The sequence below is a fragment of the Alligator sinensis genome, unplaced genomic scaffold, assembly GCF_000455745.1.
Source record: "Alligator sinensis unplaced genomic scaffold, ASM45574v1 scaffold143_1, whole genome shotgun sequence".
Lineage (NCBI taxonomy): Eukaryota > Metazoa > Chordata > Crocodylia > Alligatoridae > Alligator > Alligator sinensis.
This window is the reverse complement of record NW_005842156.1, coordinates 2,036,959-2,046,978: the sequence shown is the minus strand read 5'-3', so window position 1 is coordinate 2,046,978 and position 10,020 is coordinate 2,036,959. Positions and strand designations below refer to the sequence as shown.

At 42.8% G+C, this 10,020-nt stretch overlaps 1 protein-coding gene across 1 annotated transcript in view; it reads right to left on the bottom strand.

The window, feature by feature from the left end:
• Positions 1-480: 480 nt before the first annotated feature.
• Positions 481-10,020, bottom strand: part of MYO3B (myosin IIIB) — a 240,350-nt gene continuing 230,810 nt past the window's right edge. The window contains exons 26-28 of the mRNA XM_014520807.1: positions 2,435-2,546; positions 1,299-1,461; positions 481-569 (exon numbers count right to left, since the gene is read on the bottom strand). Coding sequence (XP_014376293.1) covers positions 481-569; positions 1,299-1,461; positions 2,435-2,546 — 364 coding nt within the window. The remainder of the gene's footprint in view (positions 570-1,298; positions 1,462-2,434; positions 2,547-10,020) is intronic.

Genomic DNA, 10,020 nt, shown 5'->3' with positions numbered 1-10,020 from the left:
CAATAATCTCTTTAAAGTTTATTCAAATTCATATTGATATGGCTGCATAGGAGCCTGGCAGAGAGTCAGAGGATTGGCCCAGGCTGGTAAACTCAGCAGCAGTTGAGACTAAAACCTGGATACCTGCCAAGATTAGGGCTAAGCACAAATTGAGAGAAATGGCATATCCAATGCCTACCATTCACACTTTAAGTCAAATGAATCTAGTATTCCATACCAGTTCTATCCACTCTCTGACAAATCCCAAAGAATTACATTTGATGACTGTTCATCAATACATTTTGCTTTTGAGAAGTACTCATCATAAAAGCTTCAAAGTGCTTGAGTGCTGTCACTGTGACGTTGGATATTAAGAAACAAATGGTCAGACACAGTTTTTGTTTAGCTTTTGTTTGGTTTGTAGGCTTTTCTCTCAGATATAAACACTGACACATGTAATTACCCACAGCAAAAATAGGTGTTAGCAATGGAAATAATGTTTTAATTACCTGCTTGAATATGTATAGCAGCATCAGTTCTTCTGTTCCTTATTTCCTTGTACTTCCTGCGAACTTCATATCCTCTCCAGGCTAAAAATACAAAACCATGTGTTGGAAATTACCATCATTTAAGGAAGTGCTACAGAGTCAGAGATGTGCTGAATCTTTCATCCCTCTTGCCATAACCACCTCCCCCCTCCCAACTCTTCCTTACCCACCCACATGTTGAACTCTGGGTTCACAACTGAAGTATAAGCATCCCCACAACTTCAAACACATTTTGAGTCTTCCAAATTTTAATTGTCAACATGTGTTGTGTGATGTCACAAAGTCAAGCACAGATGGAGGTTCAGTATCATTGGACATAAAAAAAAGTCAATCAAACAATTACCTCTTCCACACTGCCTCATATTCAGTAGAGTGAAAAATGCTATGCTACGAATAATGAACCTCTCCAGCCCACCCTAGTATGTCTGTTGTTTGGAATGCACATGTGCAAGCGTGCACACGTATAGGAGACAGAAAGAGAGAGAGAAGGAGGAGCTGTGTGATGCACATTCGTGTACAGATGCTTAATGACATCTTCCCTTTGTTTACAGGTGTAGTGTCACTAATGCTAAAGCATTTTTAAAAAATTACAGATTACAAAGCTGATAACTTAGAAATGAATCAGTAATGCTTGCGTCTGTTACCTAAGGTGAAGAAAAGTCATCACACACATTTTTATTTCACAGCAAACAGTTAGGAAGTAAAGAGACGATCTACGTGCAATTGAACAATACCAAGATAGTGTATGAAATAGGGGATGTGAACATTTACCTGACTGAATGGCAAGAGCACTATTTTCTCGTTTTTCTTTGACCTTCTTATATCTTCTAGCTCCAAGCCACCCCTTGATATAGGCTTGCATGACCACCACCCTGCCTATGACTTCTCGCAGAAACAAATTCAACTGCTCTATGTGATAATACTTTAGAAAAACCTGAAATGGAACAAAAGCTTCAGTATTACATGTATGCAATAGGATAAATTATTTTACACTGCCTTTTCATTAGTCATATTGTAGTCTACATTACAATGCAACCATTAGAAGAACCCCATTAAATCCCATTGCTGAGAGTTCATTGACCATGTTTTCAGTTTCCTTGTGAAATTTCACTGTATACAGTTTATAATGCCCTTGCTGCAATGTAAATCATACAGTTTCCCCCACTGCAAATTAAATTGGGCAAAGAGCTGCTTTAGATATCAACATTTTTTAAACAGATTTTCATGCTAGAGTTGATTTGGGGTAACATTTTAAATACTGATGTCTCTCATTAGTACTAGTATTTCTCATTGTGGTGATCCTGTAGAAGTTCTTAGACCCAACTTAAAGTGCTCCTCCTGATTAAAACAAACAGGAGCAAGGTCTTGGAGTGAATTTATAAACAGAACATTGTAAAAAGGACTGTAAGTTGGGGCCAAATTCTAACAGTTCTTACATTTCATTCATGTTTACTCAGGAAAACTCCTACTGTGTTATTCCTAAGAAACAAGTAGGAAAATCAGGAGCTGACCCAATATGTCACAGAATTCAGTAACACCACTTAAATGGTGAACAAAAGTTACTGCTTGAAATAACTCAAAGTATCTCACATGAAAAGAAGAACCACTTCAAACATGGCAAACAGATATTGTGCCAAACTGGCCCACAGGCTGAGATGCATAGAGAGGGCTCAATACTAGTGCCAGGAGGAAGGACTGTAGAACAGTACTCCCAAAGAAGGAGCTGCTGGATGCATTGTGCCCCAGTTGCCTTCAGGAACACTTGGGGGAGTGCAAGCATTGCAGCATATCTGGAAGAGGGTACAATGTGCCAACTCTGTTCAGGGAGGGACCCAGATTTAGCAAACCACTCAAGCATGTATCACTGTATAGACAATGCCCTTGAGACAAACAGAAACATGCTCTACCTTTGTTTTCCCAAGGATCCAGTTGTCAAGTTTTGATTTCTCCAAAATAGCAATGCAGTTCTCTCTGCTACCCAGAGGGGTCTCATGCACCTTGAAAGCAAGGTAGTAATACCTACAAAGCAAAGACAACAGAAAGACCAGCTTAAGTTACACTTTGGTTGCAACAAAGAATTATTATACTCCAAAGATTACGGACAAAATTCTCAGTCTTACTAATTCTCAGCCTCACTAATAAGGTAAGGAAAGGGGTAAAGCTATCCTAGAAGGGGAGCTGAGGATATACTTAGTATAGGGGAATATTTGGCTGTTGTAGAACTAACCTAGTCATTTTCTACTCCAACCAGGGTGCATACAGACATTTGGAGAGGTTAGAGGGGGAGGTTAGATTGTGTTAAAAATGGCCACCCAATCTTAGTTTGCCCAGGTGCAGACATTACACTAGTTAGGTTGATCTAAGTGTGAGCTGTACAGAAGTTCAGGACAGTTAGACTGGTTTAAAAATGGCCAACCTAAATTAGACTACCTCAGAGGTAGAGTTAATCTAGATCAGATTGGCCACTTTTAGACTGATTTAACTGTTCTGAACTTCTGTACAGTTCACACAGCAGCCTAAGGGCTGAGAAAGCCCAATCACTGGCCCCAGCCCCAGGGCTGAGCTTTTCCTAACACCTCCCTAGCACCAGGCTATTTTTACCCCCCACCCCCAGCTCCTCTCCCCACCCCAAGATGGACAATCCCCATGCAAACCAGCCAGCCCTCCCCTCAGTCCACCAAACCCCCTATCCCACAAGCGGCTTCCAGTGCCAGTTTTACTGGCATTTGCCAGTGCTGGGAGCTGAGCAAATAAGTCAGAGTAGGGGAGTGGGCAGGTGAGATGGGGGGATTGGTTTGCTGGGGGGTCAGGTGGCTAAAAATAGCCCCTAGCCCCAGGGTATAGGGAAGAGAGCCCTCCTTGGCCCTTATGGACCCCACAAGCCTCCCAGCCTAGGCAAATGGTAGCGGGGGGGCCCATGCTACCACTGCCAGCTTCTGCAGGAGGTTGCCGCTCTCCCCCTCCCCCCACCATTGCTGCCTTCTGCGAGCAGTTGCCCCTCACCACCCCGCTGCCGCCACCAGCTTCTGCAGGTGATCGCTGCTCACCAGCCCGCCACCGATGCCGCTGCCCACAAACTGTGCCTTCCAGTCTCAGGGGGCACTAGTCACCCATGACTCCTAGACCCCTCCAATCTCCTTGTGGACTCCACCTGCCTCTCCTCATGGACTCCCTGTGGACACTGCCTGTCCCCCACAATAACCCCTGGAGCCTCTCCTCCAATCCCTCCTAAGCCTCCCCTCCACCCCGCCATGCTAGCTCCTCTATCCCAACTTACCTTCAATCAGGTGGCCTTAGATTGACCTAACCTCCTCAAATGTTTACACACATATAGCATAAAAGCATAAAGGATGACTCAAGAAGGAGCTGTGGCTGGAGAGTACTGTGCTCTAACCAACCCCACCAACTTTTCATAGTAGAGATAATTTGGGGTAACAGCTTATAATAGCTCATAAGGGGCATCTACAAACCAACACAATTTAGAACAGGCTAGAGACTGCTTTAAAATTTTCCATTTAAATGCTTTAAATGAGAGGTTAGGAGGAAATATAAACCCAAACAGTGGAGAGAAATGAATAAAGTAAATATTCTAAAGTAATAACCTGTAAATTAAATATGTACTTTACAAAACTCTATATTACCCCTCATTTTTATATATAAACACAAAGTTTTCAAGTTCAATTGAACAGTTAGCTAATGCCAGGTATTCTATTAACATTCATTCTATCAATCTCCAGCAGAAAGAAAAGTCAAATACTAGCACCAGAGAAGTAGAAATACACTGAATCTAAATTATCCATTATCTAATGAGATGTTTATTTTCTTGTATCTGGAGTAACAGAAAGGATTACTTCATCCTCACTGTCATTCTGTGTGTTTGCCATTTGACCATTTTTCTCAGAGGCGCAGCCTCAGAGTTCACTGGGAAGTGTAAACCCACACAAGACCATGACTCTGGGTTCATAACAAGGTCACTCTAATTATGAATGCTGAACGGAGCTTTGAAGGAACTTCCAGTTACCCATCTATTTTACAATGAGACTATAGATTCTGAGCCACTGAAGACAAACGCCAACATTAGCAGGGCTAGTGGTAGTGTTTAACACTCACTGTCTGTATCAGTGACACTGACTGATAATTGAGTTCAAGAGTTGGCCACTGTTGTATGTCAAGAAAAAAGATGAGTTTACAATAAAAATGACTCCCATATCAATCTTCACTTACAGAAAACTGGAAGCTCAGGTTATCTGAGACCACTTGTGATTCATAGCTCTAGCCAAAGGACAAGTTCATGCAAAATTAAAAACAATCAGTCCTGCCTATCTTATTGGTAGGGGCTTTATTGGCAGTAGTAGCGATGGCTGGAGGGAGTTAGTAACTATTATAAATAGAGCCAGGTGAGTATGGTTAATTACTCAACATAAGAATCTAACCATTTCCTCTGTTCAAAAATATTTGCAAGCATATTTCTAGATTTGAAAAGGCACTGACTGTTTGAAATAAAACACTTTAAAGAAACAATATTCAGTTCAAGTATTTGGCCTTTGATAGGGGTTTTTTCTACTCCCTGAATGAACTGGAAGGATTACTATTGATGTTAGTGGGCTTTGGCTCAGGCCCAGATGTTCTGTTCAGATGCCCTTGTTCACATGGAAGATATTAATGATATTCATGTAAAAAAGAAGAGCTCTAAATAGTTATGTGGAATAATACTTATTTATGCAAATATCAATGAAAGGGATACGAGGAAATATTTTAAGTGAGTAGCTCTTCACACTGTGGATGCAGCTTTTGCAGTACAGAAATAGCTCTAGTGACAAACAGTAGATCATTAACTGACATGATACTGTATATTGCAAATTAATTTAACTTTACAAAATGTGTATCTTTAAGATTTGAGGACTCCAGAACAGTTGCCTTTACTATACGTAAGGTACTGTGAAGAAATCCCCACTCTCTCTGCCATCCCTTGGGTTATTCCAGAGGTACCTGTCTCCTTCTCACTTGCTTTCTATTTGGATCAGGTTGGTCAACCAGGTGACCGGGCCAGATACATTCCTGAGGGGAGGGGGGAGCTCTCTCTCATCCTCCAGTGGGCATTTTAAAAAGCCACAAGCAAAGTGCTTCCAGGCTGCTGGCTGGATGAACTCCTGTAAGTAAAAACTTGAAAATTAGCCAGGAGTTAGGATTTATGTCTAGGCAGACGTGTTCTAAAAGGACTATTATGCCCATAGACGATGCATAGGAGAGGCATGGGGGGGCATGTTCCCCCCCTGAGACTGGCCCTTGCTGGCTGGGGAGTGGGGGTACTGAGAGAAGTGCTGGCCAGTGCCCCCCCTGAGATTGGCACCAGCTGGGGAGTGGGGGTACCAAAAGAAGTGCCAGTGGCACTTCTGGTTTTGCTGTCAGGGCTTCCAGGACACCCCCCCCCGGTCAGCGATCAGCCACTGGGGGACCCCCCAGTCAGTGATTGGATGTTGGGCCCCTCCCAGACTCAGGAGGCACCAATCGCCCATGATTACGTCCAAGACTGTGCAAGACTCTGATTGATTACGTTTGCTTAAAGTGTATTTTAACTTTCTTGTTTTCCCCCTAGTGGGCAAATCATCCCCAAGGCTTGCAGGGTCTGTGTGCCCTGGGCTGCATAGAGCCCTAATAGAGATCAATGCCCCAGGCTTGCAGGTGTTCTCCAGGACGTGGGACAACCGGTGGTAGGCACCCCGTGGGAAACTCCCAAAGTGAGGTTTTTGGGCCTGGCACAGTGAGCCGGGTGGCTCTGTGTAGTAGCGTCTCCTACTGTGGCACCACAGAACTTATTTGCTAGTTCTTTGTTAAGTTATCCCTATGTATTAACTCAATTGTTTAGTGACAAGGAAAAGAGCCAGATCCAATAAGCTGTTCCTCTGAGGTATAACATGGTGAACAGCCACCAGCCAACCTTTAATATCCAGGTAGCAGAAGCTGGCAAATAAACCTCAAAAATATGTCCCTGGGTAGTTGTGAAAGAACAGGCACACTAAGTAGCCCATATTAAACAAAACATGGAGACATTATTACAGAGAATGGGGTAATGACAGCTTATTTTTTTTCTCAAGGGAAAGTAATTTCCAATTGTTAGCTTCAGTTAATCTGCAGTTCCAGCTGTCACAAAAAAGAAAAAAAAGAATCACTAGATTAGTTAATAAAGGTGATAACTAATAAATGTGAAGCCACATTTCCTTACCAAATGCTATTCCTAGCTGTTATTTTAAATGATATTTTAAAACCTATTTGTTTTTTTAAAAGGTCAATTTGTTAACTTAGGGTTCCTGGGGTTTTCTTGGCTTAAGAAAAATAAGTAATTTAAGTTTCTAGGCATAGTTAGTCATGTGATATCTTGGTTATCTCAGCTTCTTAAAAGGAGTCAGGAGTGGATCTAGGATTTTGAGAAAGTGGGATGTGGCAGAGAGCTCACAGGTGTGGAGGATGCAACTACTGGTGGAGACCACCAGTGAAGAGTTCACTGCATGTGTGCTACACAGTTAAAGGGAGGGTGTGACCACCCCACTGTACCCCTATGTGGATCCATCCCTGATATAAATTAACTTTTTTTAACTTAAAATGTAATTTTCTACACTTGTCAATTGCTCTTACAAAGTCAAACCACTGGATGGGGGCTCCTATCACTGGTTAAACATGCTGTAGTGTTAGGATTCCCACACCAAACCTCTTTGTTCTTTTTGGTACGGTATCAAATATTAAAGCAGGGACTGATGACTTGTTCATAGGTAAGAGTTACAGGACTCAGAAATCCTCATTCTCATTGCTAAATATTCTTGGATAAGAGCTACATAAACTTTTTCACTGAATGGTTTTGGAGTCTGAATATCCTCTAAGTTTGAAGATTTTTAGATGTGGGTTCCAAAATTTATATATTTTTTGGTCTAGTTATCAATCCAAGTTTCTGAGTTACAATTTGGGATAAACTCTTTTTCCCTTTTCTCTTAGTGGGTGTTCCAGTTTCCATTCATCTGGTTCCCGACTATTACTAAGCCACAGTTTGAAAGACAGAAGTGTAGCTCTTGCTGAATGAGCTTGGGTCACAGAAGCAGTATAGATATTTCTCAGTGTAATGCTCCACCTGAGCTGCATACATATATTAAGAAAGATGGTGTATTACCTTGGACCTAGTGTCCCCTGTGCAGCTATCCTGCGTCTAATAATACATGAGCTATTCAGTAAGAGCTAGTTCAGGTATCTCTATAACAGCACTGTGTTCTGTAGATATACCACTAATGCAGTGGCTCTTAATCGTTTCAGACACTCCCCCATAACTCCTGTGAGTTCAGTGGCACTCCATTCAATAATGAATTTATATATTGCAGCACATAACTCTTCACACAACTGGAAGGGACAAGCGTAAGCTTACCCAGAGACTAGCCCACACTTACCTCCTTGCTTAGGGGCTGAGTAGAAAAGAGTGAGTGCCTATATCTTTGTACCCACAGTACCTTCAAAAGGAGCTTGTGGCACTGCAGGATGCTGCAACACTCTGTTGAGAACCACTTCACTAATGAATATGTCTCAAGTTTCTAAGGCTCACTCTTGTTGGAACATGAGATTGGATCATGAAGTCAGGGCCTTGTTACACATTACGCTGTGAACCGCACAAAGGTTTAGTGCTGACTGGCAGTCTCACCTTCAATTTGAGTGGCCCATTTGTAGGGAGTGGCCACATTTTAATAGAACAGGAGCTGGGTTATGCAGATCAAGAGATAATCCTACCCTGGAGTGGCATAACTTTGAGCCACACAATGAGTGCTTTAAGCTACTTAAAGGTGTTAATGTGCAGACACTCCACTTGCTGCCCAAAATTAACACGTAACAAGGCCCTTAGTCCATATAATCTGAAATCTGAGTTCCAACAGTGGCCCATATCTGGTGATTAGGAAGAAGATGAAATGTTCCCTTTATGTAGCTGTTCCACTGTACAATTTTGTATGTGGGATGAGAAGATGGGGGCACAGAGGTGTAACAGGGCATACCCATACCCTGGGCACCAGCTGTGATCCTGGATGCCAGTGATCTCTCAGCAGCTCTTGCTGGAGCTCTGCATATGCTTTGAGCTCTGAGCTCACCAGCCCAGTTCTGCCTGGAGCCCTTGCTTTCAACCAGCTCCAGAGCCTGCTGTTCTTCCCCCCACCCCTCCTTTTTGCCCCCTTTCCCTCTGCTGAATTCAGCAGCAGGGAAAAGAAGAGACAGGATGCTGCATGGAGCCTCTGGAGCTGAGTGAAAGCAGGGGCTGCACATTAGTGGCCACTGCTTCCCTTGTGCTGGGAGCAGGAAAGTGAAGAGCAGTAGATTCCAGAGTTGCTTGAAAGAAAGGACTCCAGGCAGAGCCCGTATGGAAAACAGTAAGCTCACAGAGCTTACAGCACATGCAGAGCTCCCAGCAGCAGTTGTGCTGAAGTGTCAGTGTACTCTGACAGCTCACTGTGCATGTGAAACATGGCCAAAAGGAGGTGCCACATTGCCACAGCACCACCCTGCATTTGCCCCTGGTCCCAGTAAAAAAATCAGAAGTGCTCCAAACACTGTGAAGCCATATGATGAACTGCATTTATTCCTGAGCTTTTTTGACTATTATACTCATCTATCTCAGAAGGGCCTGTTTTGTACTCCAGGCTTTTAGACAGTGCCATACAACTGCAATTTCAAAGAATTAACCCATTAAATAATAAATAACTTTTGCCTTCCCAAGAATAAATATTTTCCTTAAATACACTAATATACAGTGTAAAATGGACAACATTCAGGGAAAGGGCTGAAGTTCAACATATCACAACCCATTCCTAGGCTGATTCCTATGTATGACAGAGAAGCTATTACCAGTAACTAGAGCTCTTCAAAATGAATTGTCTAGATAGGCACCCACTGTGAGGCTCTTGATCAAAGTCTTTTTACTTTAATAGGATCCGTAGAGTGCCTGCTCTTCTTATGCCCCATATTGGCAAAGGGTAGTGTGGACTTCCCGCTCCTCACTTCCTTAGATTCATGTATGGAGGGCAGCTCCAAGGAAGACGGAAAGTAAGATGAAATGTAGATGTGTATGTGGACAACAGATCTCAAAGAACTCCAGTTACTAAAAAGTAACTTCTCTTTCATCTTTGAGTGCTGATCCCTATGTGATTCCTTACATTAGTGAAGTGCCCACATACCTGAAAGTGGGTTTTGGAGTACCCTCAGAGATTTTCACACTGAATGAATCCCAGGATATTTCAGCTCAAGAAGAGAGAAAATTAGGGAAGAACACAGGCAAGCAGGTTTTTTAGCCAGTGTATATCAGTAATCTGTTGGTTCCTGTCACTTTAATGATATCTTGACTGGACCACGGGTATAGATGGCTATACCCTGTACAGGAGGGATCGTGTACAGAAAAGGGGCGGGGGTGTAGCTCTCTATGTTAAGGAAAGCTACACGTCCCTGCAAGCCGATATTGGCGACCAGGGTGGAC